This window comes from Mobula hypostoma, chromosome 1 (assembly GCF_963921235.1).
Source record: "Mobula hypostoma chromosome 1, sMobHyp1.1, whole genome shotgun sequence".
Lineage (NCBI taxonomy): Eukaryota > Metazoa > Chordata > Chondrichthyes > Myliobatiformes > Myliobatidae > Mobula > Mobula hypostoma.
In genome coordinates, this window is record NC_086097.1 from 157424767 (window position 1) to 157446715 (window position 21949).

General features: G+C 36.9%; 1 protein-coding gene across 12 annotated transcripts in view; it reads right to left on the reverse strand.

The window, feature by feature from the left end:
• The window catches only part of adgrb1a (adhesion G protein-coupled receptor B1a), a 566941-nt gene that overhangs the window by 33567 nt on the left and 511425 nt on the right, over positions 1-21949 (reverse strand). For 9 of the 12 annotated variants that reach the window (XM_063058411.1, XM_063058402.1, XM_063058383.1 and 6 more), the window contains 5 exons: positions 16474-16645; positions 10299-10394; positions 4925-4964; positions 3951-4034; positions 2352-2995 (listed from right to left, as the gene is read on the reverse strand). In XM_063058411.1, coding sequence (XP_062914481.1) covers positions 2352-2995; positions 3951-4034; positions 4925-4964; positions 10299-10394; positions 16474-16645 — 1036 coding nt within the window. The remainder of the gene's footprint in view (positions 1-2351; positions 2996-3950; positions 4035-4924; positions 4965-10298; positions 10395-16473; positions 16646-21949) is intronic. The other 3 variants (XM_063058420.1, XM_063058393.1, XM_063058350.1) reach the window with 1 other exon arrangement.

Genomic DNA, 21949 nt, shown 5'->3' on the forward strand with positions numbered 1-21949 from the left:
TTCATTCTAGTTTTATTTTCACAACAAAATCTGTACTCACAGGGAAAGAAAATGGAGTAAACGATTCTGCTGTTGTGGATATTCATTTGCTGAAGTGGCTCTTGTTAAAATAACATTCTTCCTGAAGTGATTGGCAAAATCATTAGATTTTAAAAAATAGGTCTGCTATGACCCTAATTTAGGGTGTATCTGAATTAAACAAACATAGCTCTGTTCTGTGCTTGGAAGCTATTTCCTTTCAATCTGATTTTTGCTTTCACTTTCTAGCAGTCAACATCCAACACCTTCCCCATTTCACTCGCCCTCACCCACTTCCACCATAACCATCTGCCACATTCCCCTAAACATACTAGGTGGGTAAGCCAAGTGAACAGATTGTCATCCACAATACTTTCATTTGGCACTACTTGAGACGACTTGAGGAGCTTGTGATCTCAGCCTGGGGTGACTTGCATTCTTCCTTCCTTCCTGAAAAGAATCAGAGCCCTTCTCTCACAAAGGTAAAAGTTAGAACTGAGTGTTGAGAAATTACATAAACAAAGATGTGCTTCTTTTATTCAGGGTGATGGGTGCCATCTGCTTGAGTTGTATATATTGTTTGCCATATTTTCAGCTAGTGAACAGCAAATTTTGATAATATGCAAATTGGAAGGTAATCTTCATGGGCGTTGACTGTATATACCTTCTACTGTTCCCATGCTTGAAAGGCTAGTTGAAGAAGCTTCTTCATGATTGGGTTGTAGTATTAACAGATAGTATGCATTTCAGCCATGGTAAATACTGTAGATGATGGGGGAGAAAATGGTCAAGATGATTGACAGGATATGCAGCATTGGCTGCCAAGGACAGTGTTGATCCTGTTCAATAATCTTTGGAGTTAGACTCATCTAAGCTAGTACACTGCTTCATTGTACCCCTGGCTTAGATGATAAGATATAGACAATAGACAATAGGTGCAGGAGTAGGTCATTCAGCCCTTCAAGCCAGCACCACCATTCACTGTGATCATGGGTGATCATCCACAATCAGTACCCTGTTCCTGCCTTCTCCCCATATAGGAGCAGAATTAGGCCACTTGGTCCATCGAGTCTGCTCCACATATGAACAGTGAAGGGGCTTTGGGAAGTCATCAGCTGATCAGAATACCAAATACCTGACATGCTCCTGTAGCCACAATATTTATCTGGCTGATTCAGTGAAACATGCTCTAAGATAATAGTGACAGGGAAGTTGATGATAGCACTGAATAAAAAGAGGGTGGTAGTTATATACTCGCTTTTTGGAAGTGGGCAATGGTTGGTAGCGGGCATGGCGAATAGTGCTGCTGGTTCATGCCTCCAATCTGGACTTCAGTCTTCCAGTGCTCTTCTGTGAAGCTTGGATGTTCGCTAAGTGGTTGTGGGCACTTTCCCTGGGTGCTCCCGTTTCCTTGCACATCTTAAGGATGTGCAAGGTAGATTCAGTGGCTGACTTAAATTACCTTTGGTGCAGGTGGCTGGTAGAAATGGTGTAGGGTTAATGGACATTGAGGCAGAGTAGCTCACATGAAAACCAGTGGAAATGGCACTGATCAGATCCTTCTTTTGAGGCAAAATACACACAATGGGCCAATTTACCTCCTTCAATGTTGTAAATAAAAATGAATAATGCTGTAGCATATATACTAGTTATAAATATTAATTGTGTTTCTAAGGCTCCAACTTATTAAACAGTTGTCTGATCAACTACTCCATGTACATGGAACGTTCTAGTCAGTTTATGAAGAACCTTGAATGAACTACATACATATACAACTAATCTCCTTAATGGGACAACATCTAAAAAGTATCTCATGAAAACTTCTTTTTAACCTGAAAAAAAAACATAGCATTGATTTTGTGTTAAAATTTTCACTCAGATATTCTCTACAGATTAACTTTTTACACATTTTTATAAACATGTGTATAGTCACTTGGTATCAAATATTCTCATGCATATATATATTTGCACACTCTACAATAGACTTCCGGAGGGAGCAAGAACCTACTGAGCAAACACAGTTTATAGTCATAGTCTAGTCCAAGCCTGGATGCTGTTCATGTCTTGCTACACAAGGTCACAGACATTTTGACATCTTATCAGCTACAACAGAGCTGAACATTAACACAAGGCTCTGAAACTGCAAGTCATGTTTCACTGAAGCTGTGACAATATTTAACATAGGAAACTAAAATATTTCAAAAAGAGGTTTCAGATAATTATTTGCAGCTTGTCATTATACTTTTGACTGCTTCTGCCAAATTAGAAACAGAAAAGATAAAAATAAAATCTGAAACTTGCTCAGTGAAAGACACCCCACTTGATTTCCTTACCTCTAAAGAGCTTGTGGATAATGTAGAAACTGTCTCACTTTTGGACACCATCCCCGAGTTCCCTGAATCACCTGCATCACACAGGTTATTGGGAGGTTGGGCTTCGTTTGTAGCACTCTGTGTCTGGTGGCCAGGAGAAGCCCTTTCATTGCAAGAAATGTTGATGCGATCCATTGGGGTGTTTTTAGCACAAAACCCACTGTCTGCATTGAGGTGAATAAGTCTAGTCTGGGGCAATTGACTAATGTTAATGTTATATTTACTTTCGTCTTTTGGTTTGGCCCTCAGGGTTGAGGTATTGGTGGGCAGAATGACATAGTTAGTATCCATCACTGGTTCCTGTGCTCGTGCTAGCTCTGAGTCTAACTGCTTGAAAATGTCACCATCACATATATACATTGATTTTGGTTGTTCACTCTTATTTAATTTCAAGGTGTGGTCACTAAACTCGTTCACATTTAATGATCCTGGATAATTCAGCGATCCCTGGAGATGCATTTTTGACACATTTGCTGGAAGACTTGAAAAGCCAGATAACTTCTGATGGGTGAATTTTATTTTCATCTCGTCTTCATGGGCCATCGATCGCTTCAGTGTTCCTGTGAGCGTCCCTGTTCTGACTGCGTTGATATCCTTATTTAAAACTGCAATGTGGAGAATAACAACTGATTTATATTTCATCAATGCATTTGGAAAATGCTGCATATCAATCAACACATGTTTCTGGATAGTTCTGTTTCTGTTTAATGGCAAGCAACATGTGGCAAAGTGCTACATGAACAGGAAACCACCAACAGAATCACCAGATGTTCACAGCTGTTTTATTGAACCTCTTAAAGGGCTCTAATTACATAAATATGATTGCATTCTATGGTTTCCCTGAAAGACTGGGTTTTTAAAATTTGTATATAAAGCAATAATATCATAGCAATAAAGATATTCATACTAAGAAATAATTTTATTGCTATAGACTTAAACAAAAAAAATCAGTAAAGTATATATTTAAACAAAATTGTTTTATATAAAACATAAAAGAAATTTGGTCTCAATCTATTTAACTCTTTGTCATGTATCTCCCATTCTCATTAGTTTAAAGTGAATCTCTAACTCCTTAAATTGAAAGGACTTAAATATGCAATTAATCTATAAGCACATGAAAGGTTTATCTTGCTACAAAAATATTATCTAAGCAAACCATGTAAATTTAAGTCTGCAATAATTGAATGGTGTGGATTTTGCATCAAACCCAGAATGTCCTCTACATTAATTATAAAAACACTATTCCCCTCCCAATTAGCTTTCAGTGTTTAAGATAATTTTCTTGTTTTCCTTTTTTCTTCCACTATTCCAAAGCAAATAGTCTCTGATTCTGTTGTTATTTTGTTTAATTAATATGTAACCATTCTCAACTCGTGTTTTTGTGATGATCCTACCATACACATCAGCATTTAAATTGCATTTTCTCACAGAGGCTGGTGTCATTAATGAAAGTTCACATTAGTATAGTTAGGGGGGGATGCTCTACTGTGATTGGGATTAAAGACAATTTGGTGGTGTAGAGGGAGCTTTATTCCGTTTCTAGCCCATGCTATTCCTAACCTGGGAGTGCTTGATCCTGACACTGCTTTCTCAAAGTAGAAAAGTGATCCACTCCCCAGCGCTGACATCCTTCAGCTTGATAAACTAAAAAGAATATGAATTTAAAGAAAGAATAACTAAAACTGAGTCTCAAATAGTGTTGCAATACAATCCACTCTTGTCGAGAAAAAACAACTCAAATATGCAGTTTATAAATACATATTTTCCATAAGATCAGCATGTAAAATGCCAGCTGTATGTTTTAATTATAGCTGTTTCAGAGACAACTAATCAAATAATTTATAAACACTCCTCAGAGGATCTTGAAAATTAATTATTTACCATGGCAAACAAATATACATCATATAATATTTCTTTTATTAGCTATATTTGAATGCTTGATCAGAACTCCAATTAGGGTGTCAATTTGGAGCATAAGCTTTAACAAGTCCTCCACACTAACAATCAAAAAAAAACACCGTGATATAGTATAGACAATGAAGTGGATGAGTTTCCTTTGAGCTTTTTCTGTCAATCTTTAAATTGGTTAAACCGTTTCTTATACAGGAATATTGCTGAATGAAAGAAAACTCCAAGAAAACTCAAACACTAAATCACCTCATTGACCTTTTAAGTTTTTAAAATAAATAGAAAAAAATGGCCACAAATATTAATCCCATTCAGGATATGCAGCAATGCTTGAAGTACACTTGAGCTATTGGTTATGAAGGGAGGTAAAGAAAGGAAAATCAGTTCAGTCTCCTGATGGCCTCCAGAAGCCATCTATGGATGATGCACAAGGGCATCAATGACAATGTGAATGGGTTCAGTGGCTGAAGCCACCTTTGGCCAAACAGCCTGGCAACAAGCAGTGCTGTGAATCCCTTCACAAAAACATGGGTTATTTGGTCAAAGTAGAAGATGATACCTGCAGAATAATTCCACAGCAAGAATTATGAGGTAAAAAATAAAACAAACATTATTTTATCACTTACCTGATCTACATGCCATATCTACATCCTTTTCAAAGTCAGTCTATAAAAGTTAGGGAAAAATAGTTTAGAAAAAATGACACATATTGTTACTGCGTGTCTTTTTCCTGACATTTCACGCTCCTTTCTTGCTTTAGCAATAACTGTCTGGGTGATAGTATGCTGAATCACTCTTGGATCTCAATACTGCTTGAAATTGATGCTTCTCATGACTAAAAGGCTCAACTGCTAATTCCACTGAAGAGGACACCTCACTGCACTTTGTAAGACAAGTCCCCCTTTGAAAGCCTCATCAAAAAGAAACATTGATTGGAGAACCGGAAGTGATTTTAATCCCTGGATAACTGGGAGCAATGTCATTTGAGTATACTGAGTGCTGTTCCGAATTCTCGATTCCACTGTCTACTATCCTTAACTTTTGTGGGCTCAACAGAGATGCCCCCCCGGCAAACCCCTTCCTTTCTAGAGCCCACAACAGTATGACTCATACCTCTGCTGGCTCCATTCAGTTCCACCATTCACAGAACTTTGGCTAGAGGGTGTACCCCGCAGTTTTCCAATTCTGACTAAAAACAGCAATCAAGGTCACATATACATCTAACAGGTGTTCCTAACCTGAGATTCACAGACCTCTTGCTTAATGATTTTGGTCCACGGCATAAAAAAGTTGGCAACTCCTTATCTAATTGAATCAGATTTCTACATTCAAAGATGCTTTAAACAGATGGATAATTTGCACAGCAAGTACTGCAAGAGCCATATTTTCATTATTTAGAGGTTGCTAACTTCATATTGGGACTATTGGCATCTTTAATGCTTGGTCAAAGTAGTATATTTCAGTTGCACTGATTCCAAAAACAAGTTTATCATTAACAATGTTTAGTGTTTACCAGACCAGTTCATGGGATAGGAGGTTTATTATACAAGAAGAGAGAATGAGTAGGATTGGTCTCTATTCTTCAGAAGAGTGCACAGTGACCTCACTGAAACAAAATTTGCCACAGGATGTTTCACCTGGCTAAGGATTCTCAAGTTCAGATTGGATCAGAATTAACAAAACAATACATAGTGGGAAATGGCACACCTCAAGGTAGTGTGATTAGCCCGTTACTTTTCATCATTATGATCAATGATGTCTTCACGAAGGTACCAGTGGATATAGGTAGGTCACTGTTTGCAGATGATGGGGCCTTGTGGAAAAGAGGCAGGAACATGGAGCATATAATCAGGAAACCACAAGGAGCAATTGATGAAGTGGTGGAACGGGGAGCAAGTTGTTCAGCGTTGAAGAGAATGTATGTGGCTTTAGTAAGATCTGTGTTGGACTATGGAAATATAGCATATGGATCAGCAGCTAGGTCTCTTATAAGGAAACTGGATGTGATTCAGGCTCAGGCTTTGAGAGTGTGCAATAGGGCTTTTAAAACATCACCAGTATCAGCCCTACAGGTAGAAGTGGGAGTAATGCCTTTGGAACTAAGAAGGATGCAATTGATGGCAAACTACTGAGCTAATTTGCAGGGGCATAATGATTCTTACCCTGCAAAAGGAGTGTTGCAGGAGTGCTGGGAAAGTGGGAGGTTTCAGTGGGATAACTTTAGTCAGGTAGGGAACGATATTGTTAAAGAAACTGGAGTGTTTGATCTAAGGTCAAGTCCTTCAGTAGTTTATCTGGTTGTGGCTCCATGGAAGCTTGAATGGCCTGACATAGACTGGCATTTGTTAGAGGTAAAAAGAAAAGGAAAATATAAAACTGATTTGGTAAGTGCATTTAACTGTCATCTGATGGAAAAGTATAGTTATTATACTCAGATTTATACAGATGGTGCTAAGGATCCTGAAACAGGAGTGACAGGGTTTGGGGTAGCTATACCAGCAAAAGAAATTGGAATCAGCAGAAGAACATCTAATAAGTTAGGGGTGTTTACAGTGGAGATGCTGGCAGTGTTGGTTGCGTTGCAATGGGTAGAGAAAGCCAGACAAGTCAAAGTGTTGATATGCTCAGAGTCATCCTGTCCTAACAAGTTTAAGGTCTTTTCACTCAAACAGTTGGCAAGATGTATTTTATGAAGTCCTTCAGTCAGTCACAAGAATTGCAGATCAGGGAGGTCAGGTAAAATTTCTATGGGTTCCAGCACATGTAGAGGTGAAGGGGAATGAGAGGGTGGATGAGTTGGCAAAGAGGGTGTTAAAGAAAGAAAATATAGAAACGCACATCAGTATCAGTAAAGCAGAGGTTAAGTGTGTAATCTGGGAAAAAAAAATCAACCAAATGTGGCAAGAAAGATGGGAAAGGGAGGCATTTATATCAAATACAGAAGAGTGTTGCAGGTACTAGGGTAGGTAGTGGATACAGAAGAGAGGAAACTGTGTGGACTAGGTTAAGGCTGGGACACTGTGCATTAAATAAAACATTGAAAATGATAGGGAAACACCAGACAGGATTGTGTGAAGAGTGTCAGGAAGAGGAGTCAGTAAAGCATGTAGTTCTGAGTTGCAGGAAGTATAGGCTACAGAGAGAGATGATGAGAATTAATCTAAGGGAATCGGGGGTGCAGGAATTCACATTAAAAGGGTTGCTGGGCATGAATGAGACAGCACAGGTCAGGGTATTTTTAGCTTTCTTAAGGGGTACAGGGTTTTTTTTATAGGGTATGATGGATAAGCAGGAATAGGGTACTAGAATGGCCAAAGATGGAAGGATAAAATGTAGGTTAGGGTGTGTGAGTGTGAGAGAGTGAGAGAGTGAGAGAGAGAGAGAGAAAGAGAAAGAAGGGATTTAGAATACAAGTCTATTACACACACTCCGGAGCAGGAGGTGGCGGTAATGCACCATTAAGCTAGGTGCCAACCGCCATAAAATAAAAAGAAGAAGATTTCTAGAATGAGGGGTCAGAGTCTTAAAATAAGTCACCACTGAAATGGGCAAGAATTTCTCCACTCTTGAGTCTTGGGAATTCCCTACTCTGAAAGGCTGTGGCAACTTAGTCTTTTAAAATTAAGATAAATGGATTTTAGGTTCTTAGGGAAATGAGGGATACAAAAGAAAAATGGTATCAAGGGACTAAAATCAATTATGATCTAGTAAGGGGATAAATGGTTGACACACATTACTATGTTTTATATTTTATATCCTGTATTATAGCAGTGACAGCACTGACAGCACTTCTGAAGTAACTCATTGAAGAGAACATGTTTTGAAGTACACTTTGTAGTACCCAAAGTTTGTGAAAGGCCCTTTAAAGTGATGAGCTTTCAGTCCATGGCAGGCACAGATACTACATTCTCATCAGATGTACACCTCGCTTCTTGTGATAAAATGGAATATTTTTCACTTTGAGATTGAAAGACACTGGTGGGGAGATTAGATTTCGATTTAGAGATACAGCAGGGTAACAGGCCGTTCAAGCCCTGCAAGCCTGCGCTACTCAATTACACCCATACGATCAGTTAGCCTACTAACTCATTCAACTTAGAAATGTGCGTGGAAACCGCAGTACCCAGAGGAAAACCACAGGGTCACAAGGAGAATGTACAAAGTGTTCGTGTTTCACTCATCGCATGGATGGAGTATGAGAGAGTGACGATCAAATCACTGGATTAGCATCCCAGCTATCTGGAACAGTCATCCAGAGATACAAGATCAAATCACAATGGAATCTGAATTTCAATTTAATAAGTAGAATTTAGAACAAAAAGCAGCATCAACAATAGTATATTATAAATTGTGTTTATGTGGCTCTAGAACCATAGTTATGTGGTTGATTCTTTGTCCTTTGAAATGGTAGGCAACGGAATTGGTGGGCCTTACCAATGACATCCATATCTCATGAGAGAATTAACAAATTACGAAGGGAAGGCAAATTCACTGCGTCAGTGTAATCTTCTCTTCAAAAAGAACATTGGAATTAAGGATACTATTTGGCATGAATGTGAGAAAGGTACTGAGCTATCTAACACCCATCTTATGTCATAGATATGCAAAATTAGGGAATCTTTTTGGGAAGAAATCATCTGATACATATAGTTATTCATCAATCTATAGACATTCAATTTGCAAATTTTCACTTGTAGCACTGGCTCCTTAGAGTCTATTCCTTCAGCTTACAATGCCATGTTTTGTTTTAATGAATTGTGTCTAACTCGACAGCACAGGAATACTCACAAAGCATTTCACCCACTCTTCTTGACTTACACAATGTCACTTAATGAAATATTTTTCATTAACTTTCTCTCACATAAACAATGAATGATTGATTTTGTATACAACCTTAAATCTTCTATGTTGTAATCATTTCCTGGACAGCATCCAAGGCCAACCATTAATATTTTACAGGGCATTAAAAGAGTAATTGCAATGCAAGTCAAATTCTCACTGAAAATCAGTAAATTCCAATGTCACAATATTTACTTACACAATTAACCCAGTTAGATAAACGCTTCATATAATGTATTACAGCATTGTGAACTAGTGCAAAGTGGATGCCAATGATATTCCATTTATATGACATGATTATTGAAGATATATTGCAGCTGACAGAAACCAATAATCAAATACGTGAATTTGCCTCTTATTCTTATCATCATTATCTTTAAACTTCCAATACAGTTGACACCGCACTAAGTTTAAAGCAGAGTAATAGATTGTTTGGTGCAAGAAGATAAGAAGATATTGTCAGGTTGACATTTCCTCTGCTCTTCTGTTTCCCCAAGTTGAGTTTCATCATACCCAGCATTTTGGGAGAAATATCCAAACTTCAAGCAACAACTGAAGTAAGATCAATTGCAAGATTGACAAAACTGGCCCAATTTTCTGTTCCATTTTGTTGTTCTATTGTGCCTTTTGATGTTTTAGCTTGTTTGCACTGTATTTCAGAAAAAAAATTATTTTTGGTCTCCATCCCAATCTATTCATGGCATAAATCCAAATGAAGGGTCTCAACCTGAAACAATAATTGTCTATTTCCCTCCAGAGATACTACCTGACTACCAAGTTCTTCCAGCATTTTGTGTGTTACAATGATTACTAGGCCTAGGTTTGCTACAATCAGCAGGAGATGCAAACCACAGTAATTGTTACTTTGCACATAACATACAGTTTCAGCAACAGATACCTTTTGCAAATTACTAATATAATGTTAAATTCTGCATGTAAATATACACAAATAGGAAGAAACAAGACTCCAAGATGCATCAGTCTATTGCATTTACCAAATCACCTACACTTTACACCCAACATTAGTCAGATCATCTTCTAAGACAACAATCAAAATTCCTCACCAAACCTGCCAGAGTATGTTATACGTCTAACCATCAATTATTCAAAGGATGCAGGTAATCATTCAAAGTATCTTATTTTAAGCAAAGCAATCTATACCATTAATTGTGCATGTCCATTCTGAAACGAACCCCCAGAGTCTCCATTTCCCTCTTCTTGACGATCTACAACTCTACATTTCACTGCATCTTGCACCTGTGAAGGGAAATGAAAACTTCTGGTTACATTAAGTATTAATGAAAGAAGAAAGAAAAGCAAAATCAAATAGGAAAACTTTAAAGTTTATTCATTACTTTCTTAGCAAAGATTCCTGGTGAAGAAAGAAGAAAGGTTGTTCCTCAACATAGCTAGACTGAAATAGTTCACAATTTCAAGACTTCAAGCCTCACCAACAATACCCACTTCTTCAATGCTGCTGAACATTTTCATTTGAAGGATTCCATGAGTCCCAAGCCACGCTGGCTATCTAACAAAATGGCCTCCTTTCTGCTAATTTCCATTTAAATAACAAGCACTACCTGGAGTTATTGCGACCAGCAATGTGAATTATTTTCCATATTCAGATTTTAGTTCAGTGTGATTCAATCACTTTGCCATCTGAACTAGGAGTAGGAAGAAAATGTGACATCTTGCTGTGAGTGTTAGAAATAGATTATGTAACCAAAATTAAGTTTTAATATAACATCCCAAGACCCACTGTAAAGGAACTGCAATGTGATAAGGAAGCCTACAAGTAAGACAAGTTTTTTGTGACCTTGCATATGAAGAATAAAGTCTGGAATTCACTCTCCAAAATGTTATGGATTTTGGTTGAACTGAAATTTTCAAAGCTGAGATGGAAAGACTGCTGTAAGTTCAGGGAATGAAGGGCTTTACATGAAAGAAAGGTAGACACAATTGAGCAACAACTAACCCATTTTCTAACTGAGTAGTGAAATAGTTTTTCTGAGCTAAATGGCCTACTCAAATTGCTATAGTCCTTACTTGAACTTCTCACTGCAATGCTTTCAGCTTAGCAATACAAAACCTTTCCTACATTTCCACTCAATTGCAGTTGAATTCAGGATAGAAGTGAAAGTGGCAGAATACCAACATATCTTCTCTAAATGCCAAATTCGACACTTCTAAATCCACTGAGATGTAGCTGAGAACTTCAAAATGTAAGGCAGCACACCATTAGAAATCATTCCACTGTCGATGGTATTAATGACATTACAAGTGACGTGTTTCTCAAGTTCCATTCAATTGACTTGCGTAAAATTGAATTTCAGAAACGCATACAATATATACGTAAGCGCTGCTCGGCAGCAGCCCTTCTCTCCTTTCATCTTCTGATATGTTCCTGAAATCTTATTTGAAATAACGCGTAGAGATAACTTGACATTCATTTTAAATGGGAAACAATGAAAACCATCAAATGAATGCACTTAAGTAATGCCTGTTTATGGCAATGAATACAGGTTTCGCTAATTCTTCCTATCAAGGGATGGTGAGTTTAAAGGGAGTGCACGTCTCTGCGAGGATCTCTAAAAGGAAGAGTATTTACACAATTCCATCTCTCAATATGTCTCACTGTGTCATGCACATAGTTATTTGGTGAATGTCACGAGCAGGTAAACACAGCAGACTGTGCATGGTAACCGTATGGCAAAACAGGAACAGGAGTAGGCTATACAGGCTGTCAAAACTCCACTTCCACCAATCTCCATTTTCCTTGATTACCTTAGTCTCCAAGAATCTAAGTGTTTGTCTTGAATGTATTTAGTGGCTCAGCACCCATAGTCCCCCTCTAAATAAAGTCATTTATTTTATTCTCAACCCACATCCTTCAGATTCAGAGGTGAACATGTTGCAAACTGAGACAATTTCTTCTCATTTCATTCCAATATGGCAGAATCCTGAGACTATCATCAGTGTTTCCGGAATTGCTAACCAGAGTAAAGTCCCAGTTAGTGAAAGAGATGTTGGTAATGTTAGCTGAGGAAAGAAGATTGCCCAGAAAATGCAAACTACATTTTCAAATATTATATCATGAATGCCTCTCAAAGAACTGCATCCTTACTACATAGATCTATTTCCACCTTAAATATTTCCACATTATGTCTTAATTATCTCCTTAGACAGTCTATTGCCCACAGCCTCCTTTATCTACTGAGAAAGAAAATAGGTCAGTATTTTACTGAAGCAAAATGGGTCACAGCTCCTCTGAAGGAGCAACATTCCCATCAAGTATGACCGAAGATGCAGCAAGAGTGTATTTTGAAGGAAATGGATGCTTTCTTCAAACCAAATTGTTCTGATTCAGAGGCAAACATGCTGAATCTGAGCCAAACTGTGAAGATATTGGTTCGTGCACAGACAGCTTTTGAGAATAGTTGTCTGTTAAATAGTATATGCAAGTTCATTGAACATTTTTGCAAAGATGGAAACAAAAATGTTGACAAACATTGTATGGAATTTCACCAATTCTCTCCCACACCAGCGCACTCATCTCCCACCAGCTCAGGAAGAGGTTGATATACTATCTTTCAATAACTATGTAACTGTCACATATTTTGTAAAAGTAATAAAATAAAAATTGGGAAGTGTTAGAAATTTTAAAAAAATCAAAATGCTCAACACATCAAACAAGGAACTGAAAAGTTAACATTTAACATGTCAAGGGCTGTGAAAATAAGTGGTCCTTAAATGCTACATGGTGTGATTTCCTGCAGTGCTTTTTGCTTCACTTGGACAACTTGGCTGATGTATAGAAGAGCCATTCTTTGTCAATGGACTAAACTTTAAGCATTGGTTGTCAATAGACAGATTATTCATCCATAGGGAAGATAGCAAGGACAACATTCACATGCATAAAGGTCAGCAGGAACTAATGGATCAAATCAGGAAAAGGAAGCAAAGCTGACATTGTTTTTTTTTATTTCTCCATGGTTCTGAGGCCAATAGTTCCACATAATTTAAGCTAACTCAATGTAATTATCAAGAGAATTTATTAATTTCAGTAAGTTTAAAAATGATTTTTTTGCGACATTCAAGTTATAGACTGATTATTTGATAAACTTGGATTTAAATGATCGTGAAATCAGACTTCAAAAATTGATTTCACTGTATAGTGCTGCTATGAGTCACTTTCAAATGCACACATTATTTCCATTATGCCAACATTTTGATAGACAAGAGTTCAAAATTGGGGAGAATAGCATATAACTCATCACTTAGAACTGAAACAGAATGGTTTCAAAATGTCTGGTTTGCTTATTTCAATTCAAATTCATGTGAGTTGTCAGAAACATTTCAATCAATGTGAAAAAATGGCATCAATTTATCCCAAAGTAATGCTTGAGAGCATTCCATCTCAACCTTCACGTATATGCTACTCCACTAAGATACTGTTCTGTGTAATCGACTTTACAGACTACACAATGCTAACAAAGGAAGATAGATATATGTTACTTCCCAACAGATACCAAATCAAAGAGGAAGACACTTGAAAAGGCCAGTTGAAGCTTGATGTAGATTTAAGGTAGATTTTAAGAAAGAAATGGAGGTTGAACCATGGAAGATTTGAGAAGAGTGCATTCCAAAATATGATGCTTGAACTAAAGAAAAAACTTCAGATTGGTCAATGAATAAGAGTCCACACTTTCTCTTCCATTGCTCATCACTCTGTTCTTCTCCTCTAAGTTCAAATGTCCACCATAAAGTTATATTCCATCATTGTAAGATACATCCATCACCTCAAATCATGTGAGTCTGTAAGTTTGCATCAGTCTGTAAGTTTTTCCTCTTTATCCAGTTTGTATGCAAGGCCACAGGGACAAGGATTCAGAGTACAATTTCGGACAAAATTATAGATTTGGAGAATGCTGGCTGTGGCTGAATGGGATAAGTAGGTTGAAAACACACTGTAAGAAGAATTTGTAAGGAGAACTGAAACTACTGGGTATAGTCTTCCCAGTCTTAAGTCCAAAACAACTTGAGCACATCATATGCCTTTCCTTCAAGAGAATACACAATGTACTAACTTTCTACATATCAAAGATATCAACTGTGTTCAAAATAAAACAATAGTTACTATTAGTTTTCAAGTAATCTGTTTATTCATAGAAATAAGCAAATTCGTATTGTTCTTACTATTATGTAATATTCAGAATAGGAAAGGTACAGAGCATCAATCTATAAATGCTATGTGACGGAAAGAAACATGCATCAAAATCCACATAGGACTCTTAGTATCCAAAAGGTTCCAGAAAATATTTTTACTTCAAATCTTTATAAATTTCCTTCCTTACATGAATACCATTTTTCCTTACTTCAATTTTGCTACCAGCAATTGGATTCACTGGCATTCAAATTGTTATTCAAATGACACTGGATCAACATGTAATCAAACCCTTTAAAATAATTTGTTTTAATATCCTGCTTTTAATTTCAAACAAGTAAGGAGCATAATTTATGCAACATATTTTCCCCCTGTAAAGGATTTATGTATTGGAAATACTACAGCTTAATTTTCGCAATATACCTATAAATACAAAACTAAAATCATCATTAATCAATAATATCAATAGTTTGTCCACTATTAGACCCAAACATTATTCATACCATCATACTACCAGCTATTATGTTCAGTCTGAGATCTAGTTTGTACTAAGAAACACTAATAAGGAAGTGCAATCATTTAACAAGTCTCACAATAAAACAGTTGGTTTTCTAACTTTCACAAATGTACATTGACACCAGCTCACCTTCCCAGTTACAAGAGCACTTACACTAAATTTATAGCTGTCACATCACATTTATTGATGCATGATACCAATATGTTGTACATAGAAAACGTACATGCCATTTAGCCCACAGATAAAATTTATAAAATTGATGTTCCACACAATTCTCCTACTTCATTCCAGATTATTAGTATAGCCCTCCTTACTTTACACTCTCAGGTACTTATTTAGTTCTCCTTAAATGTGTCTATGCTCGTCTTTCCAACTAATGCATGTGGTTGGCAGGTCTAAATTCTTACTACTAAAAAAGTAAACCAAGTTGTTCCTCAAATACTGATTGCATATATTAGTGATTGTCTTATAATGTTGGCCCAAATTTATATATATATCATTCTGATGTACTCAGAGGAGGTATTAATTAACAGACTGCCAACACCCTGAATTAATATGATTTTTTGAAACATACTCAATTTAGACACACACATAAATAAATGTAACCAGGTAATCTCTCTCTCACACACACACACACACACACATCCATATAGAAATATTATAAAAATGCTGCCCTTCCACAGGCATTAACTAAGCTATTGTAATATCACATTATTACAGTAATATTAAATTAATGCAAGTGAAATAAAAAAGATTTTAAAAATACAAGTATTTCACACAATTCACTTCACCAGTATTTTCCCATTCACTGCTACTTTCTCATCTCCATTTGCTGTCATCTATAGTTTATTTTTAATACTTTAAATTTAACATAACACAAAAGCATCTTGAATAATTTCCTCCTTTCTAGCTTCAAATATTGTTTCACATCTTCAGTTATCAGTACTTATCAAGAAGTGGAACTGATAAATTTAAAAAGTCCCCAGAAATTCATTCTTAGATGGTAGCACCAAACAAGCTTCATAATCATGGTATCGCTACATCTATATTCTACACGTTCAATGGAAAGAATTTTGGAGGAAGAGTATGAATTACTAATGCTACTATATAGTATGTTTAAGCTCTCATCAATGGGAGGGAATTTCTAGAAAGTGCTTTAGAATAATACAGACTGTCAAAGCCACGTGGCAGATTTGAACAAGCATGACTTAAAGTTATTCAACCGAGTATTCCCACAAGAACAATATTATCAGTACCCCACACACTGGAACAAAATAACCTTTCTGTGCTGAATAGCTTTTTATTTGGAATCAAGTAACCAACTTCCCTCAAATTATTCAGTTTAAATGTTATAAACCTCCTGATTATTAGAAGCATAACATCAAAATCCAAGATTGCCATCAGAAACAGTGGCAGGATTTTTTTATCTGTTTCTATATTTCTGAAACACATAAAAGATATCACAACCAGAATTGAAAAGGAAATACATGCAAACTGAACACAGTTTTGACATTAATCGTTTTTCCCCATTTCTATTTGCTTCCCAAATACATATATGTAAACAGATCTCTGCAACATTTCCCTCATGTAAGCTTCAATCCTCTAATCTATTATCCCCGACCCCTTAATTTCACATGTATTTCCATGTGACATACCTCTCTTCTCAAAATGCAGTGGACCATTACAATGACAAAGCCTTCCAAAGAGTCAAAGACTGCAAAGAGGATTTGAAATAGAGCTGATCTTCGATCTGTGATGGCTAAGACAGCAGACATCCAGGTCAGAGCTAAGAGTGGGAGAACAACACAAGAGCTCCACAAAGATGCCCTGCAAAGAGAGAAAGCAAAATGTCAGGTAGAAAATGTGAACTGAGCTCTAAATATTAGATCAACTTTATTCACAAAGGGTGTGGTTTCATAATAAAATTCAAATAAAGGGGAAATGCTAAAAAATTACTACAATTTAAATAAAAATCCCCAATGTTGTGAATTATTACCAACGATCATGCAAATTCCAATGTGTAAAAAGAATGAAAAAGCAATCCTTGGTTGTTTGCTGAAAGGTTTACATTTATTCCATTGACATTAACAATAAACAGTTCAGCTTGGTCAAGATACTTAATTTACACATTAACTTGCTCTATGAGAAAGGCTGTTCCTCACTTGCAATATTACACATTTAAAATGCCTTTTAATTGCTTTGTTAAACTAATTGGTCCAATGCCACCTAGAGTTTCATAAAACTGTGTAATTATTTTGCACACAATACACTTGAAAACATTTTGAGAAGAAAATAACAATCTGTCATTACCAGCAGTGAGATGCATATAATGAAAGGACGTGGGAGAAGATGTGATCTATCAAATCTACATCCTGCAACTTTAACAAACTCAGCTGCAATCTTATTATACCTCCTGAAAAAATAGTAACTGATTATTTTCTTTACACCTTCCTCAATCTTAAAAAGTATGATTCTCATTCTGTTTCACTGCAGAAAAGTTGAATTTTGCTATCTTAACTGCAAGTTCAAAATAAATGAACAAAAGACAGGCTTTAAGTAGTTTAAACATGTACAATTCAAATGCAAATAAATAAAACTGCAACTTTTGATTTAAGAAATCACATGTTTTGACTGGCACATCCAAACATACAATTAATAAGAATTTAGATGATTGGCAACAAAGTAGCTGATTTGTAGTGCTCAACCTCGATGAATCTGGTGGAGAGATTTTATGAACCCAGCTAGCCTCAGGTTGGTTGGGCTGCCATCAAGGCAAGTCTGTTTTAGTTTGAATACTTAAAATGTCTGCCTAAAATGTAAACTTAACATTTAAAAACACATAGTTCCCACTGACACGATGCATGGGGAGAGGCAGAGTTGTGGGAAACAGGTTTGTGATCAACCATTCTGGGATATGGAACACAATATTAAAAATGCTTTGGAAACTTTTGCTTACACGTCCTGCCATATCACAAGAAATCTCTGATAAAGCAATTCATCAAAATGATTTTCATTTATATGATGTACAGTCTTTTATAACTTGTAGATGGCCACTAACGGCCATGGAAATATTGTTCAAGTGTGGCATTGAAAACACGCAGCCAAAATACATAAAGCAAACCTTCATAAAGAGAAATGTGATAATAAAGTTAATCTGATTTACGTAAGGTCACTGAAACATGCACGCCCCTATAATTATTTCTTCTGTTCTGTATTTTATTTCCAAATAAATGGAGATTTTTTTTTCAGTTCAATATCACATATGAAAGACAGCACCAGGAAATGCTGCACTCTGTAAATACTGTACTGAGCAGAACAGCCTGAATAAATTTCCAGAGTGAGACTTCAATCTGCAATCTTTTATCTTTGAGGTGAGGGTTCCATGGCTTTACCTGCAACACACTCAAAATGCTTGAGTAACTTAGCAATTCAGGCAGCATCCACAATGGAGAATAAATTGTGAATGTTTCAGGCAAAGACCCTTCATCAGGTCCAGAAACGTCGACTGTTTATTCCCCTCCACAGATACTTCCTGTCTTGCTGAGTTCCTTCAGCATTTTGTCTTGTTGCTCAAAATTTCCAGCACCTGCAGAATTCTCTTATGTTCATCACTTCACCTGAACATTTTTAAAGTTTCTTGCTATCTCAGGGAATCTATCAAAATCTTGGGACAGATGGTTGCAAGTTCAAACCTTTAGCAAATAAAGCCGGCCAATGTGTTGGTTTACCATTGCAATGCAACGTTGGAGGTGTCTGTTCTTGGATGATGTGTTAATTCAGGGTCTTGTTACCTTCTTTACATGGATATGAAAAAAAGGCATCAAGTGAAGGTGGTTATGTTTAACTCTCTGTCAAAATTACTATACAAATCATCACAGTTTGTGACATCCTGTTCATGATAGTTAGTGCACATTTCCTTTTTTACTTCTCCCTGTAAGAGTGAATGCACTTCAAATGGTTCTCCACAGTCTACAAAACACTTTGAAAAATGTGGGGAAAAGGTATTTATTTAATTTTGATTAGTAAGGGTGTTTCTTGAATACTAATGGTGTCAAAGGGTGTGGGGAAAGGCAGGAGAATGGGGTTGAGTGAGAAAATAAATCAAGAGTGGCAGAACAAACTTGATGGGCCAAATGACCTAATTCTGCTCCTATGTTTTATGGAAACCCTGCAAATACGGATTTTCTTTCTTCTCGAAGAATACAAATAATAACTAATTAAGGATTGTACCATAAATATTTTTCCTGCAAGAAAAATCACCTTATAACAAGCAATCACACAAGAAAGTCATCAATCTCTTCAGCATATTCACAATGTTACTAAAATGCATTTTTGTCCTTCAATGCCATCAACAAACATTGTGGTTAAAAATAGGAGAAAGAAAGTGCATGCATTCAACAAATTAAGATGGTTAATAATCTCAAACAACAAAATGGTTCTGATTTGGGTCATGGGAAGCATCTCAGCATGTGTGCTTCTATTCAGGCTAGTCCTTACACCTTCTGGTTTTGTAATTATTAACTTCTTGAAAATGCAAACTTAAAATAGCTCAGGGCATCAAGTATCAGAGGTCTGAATGAACAAGAAATCAGGAGGGTGAGAAGCAGGCTAAGAAATAAATCGAAATACACTGAGTCTTTCAAATGCGAGGTATAGAAAGAGGAAGCCAGAAAAGACTTCAAAAAGAAAAACAGCATCAAGGAAAATATGTATCTATTTAAAATTTCCAATAAAAGACATGAAAACAAATTGCTCATATATTTAAATGTTAACTACCTATATAAGAAAAGTTAATTGGTAATCATTAATAACAATTACATGGATAAAAGGGTACTTGTGCAGTTAATTACTAAACTGATCTGTTGTTGGCAAGTGTAACAGACAATTAACTCAGCAACATTATGAATATTACAGGAAAGTGGAGGGTGATGTGCTATTTTCAGAATTTGCAAGCTACAGAAAAATTCACAATCCCTGAGATAGATTCTCCTCCTCACAATTTAATAACCAACTTGTACATCTGTGACTGTGTGCAATTTTTTCCCCAGCCCCAATTGCACATTTCTGAAGATTGCTAAGGGATGTAAAAATCAAATGCCCAGGATTGGCAAGATGCCTGTCAAACTTCATGTATCTAGGATTTTTATTCTTAAAGCTTGTCAAAGTCGGCGAGGATGCAGGATCAAAAGCACTCGATTCCATTTTCGCAGCAGGTTGAGACCTCCATGCTACAAGAACACCTGTCCTTTTCTCTTGGCAGCTAATTGAGTCTCATTGCCAGGCCTGGGAGAGGTAGTTTCTGGCTATTCTTCAGAGGATTTCATCTTGCAATTTTTGCTCTCACATTCATTTACCTCTGGGCCAAAAGCCTTATCTAGAGGGAGAAGTTTAAACACCAAATAAAGAAAAACCTCAGGAAAATCCTGAGATTAGACCCTAGTAGAATGAAGTCACAGGTAGAACATTATCAGTACATTTGTACTTTCAGTATTATTGCTCTTTGTTTAAAAAAAATCTCAGTATGATACTAGTAATGAAATGTTATATAGCACTTCTGAATGAATAAACTGGAAATGCTTAAACTTGGCAATGTACAAGCTTGGATAAGACCACTAGAGTCTATCTAACAGGGCCCTAATGATTGTTAAATTATGCTGGTTGTTGTACTTACTTTCAAAGGAATTTTACCCAAGTCCATCTGATGTCTTTTTTGTACTCTTGCTGAATCCAACATTTGCTGTACACTGAAATCAAATGTTTATTCATGATGCTCTCACTGTCATATTTGAATTTAGCCAACTGTGATTTGCAAGAGCTGTCTGTAATGAGTAATGGACATTCTTTGGTTGTACATTCAAGATGATGGTGTGATGAAATGAGACACCTTTGTGGTCAAACAATAAATTGTTCTGCTTCCTACTCTTAAAGACATTATTGAGCAGCCAGAGATCACCATTCTGTTCAATTTTTTCACCACAACAATGGCTCATTTCCAAGGATGACTAGCACCATATCACATCTTAAAGGGCTGGGTAGAGAGATGCACTGTAGCTGAAATAGGTTTAGGCAGGTGACGTGGAGCTCGTAACTGAGCTGGGCATACCCTGACGAATGGCATTATAACTTCACAGATTTACAGCATTAGCCAGAAGGTGGAAAACATTAAAGATTAATTTGCTGGGGCCAGGACATGAAAACACTTCAACAGAAAGCAGTGGGAGGAAACAGGTGTGAAGGGCCCAAGCCTGAGGACTCATTGGATGCATCACTATGGGCTCAACCACTTGAAGATTGAACCCGTCTTCCCAACCAACACCACCTCAATGCATTACACCCTGACAAAATGCTCACTAATAATCACCATGAATTAATATATATCACTCGCCTCTGTGTGCTCCGTAACATCTGCTGTCTCAACACTGCTGTTAAATCTCAGAACTATATTTTACAGTTTGCATATATCAAATATGCAGCTATGCCTGTTATGTTGCCTTTGCCCCACAGTGCCTGACAGCTTTCGCTCTTTTGCTGCCTAAGATGGTGCATAACTGGAGGCATCAGTGCTACGTGAGAGGAACATACAGTAATGACCATCACTGGAGCAGGCAGTGTATAGCTTGTTACTGGAAGATGATGGTAACCAGATGACAAGTTGGTATCCTCATTTTCATCTTTTTCACACCCTCTACACCTCTCATCCCACAGTAATCTCTTTTATAAGCAGAAAACAACACAGGCATGGAACTCTCTCCTTCCATCACCCACTCAAAATAATCTCACACTGTCCTCCACACCTTTATAGGCATCCGTTAGTCTCATGAGACCGTGGATTTGTGCCTTCGGAGGTTTCCAGGGCGCAGGCCTGGACAAAGTTGTATGGAAGACCAGCAGTTGCCCATGCTGCAAGTCTCCCCTCTCCACGCCACCAATGTTGTCCAAGGGAACATCACACTGTAGAGAGTCATAATTTATAACCTGGATAGATGGTAGTAGAAGAGTGAATCTGAAGACACGTAGAACATGTCAACAACTCTACTTCAATAGTTCATACAGGTGGCACATCTTTAGCTACAGAAACTTACAATTTAGCTTAAAGCAGGGGTTCCCAACCTGGGGTCCACAGAATCCCTT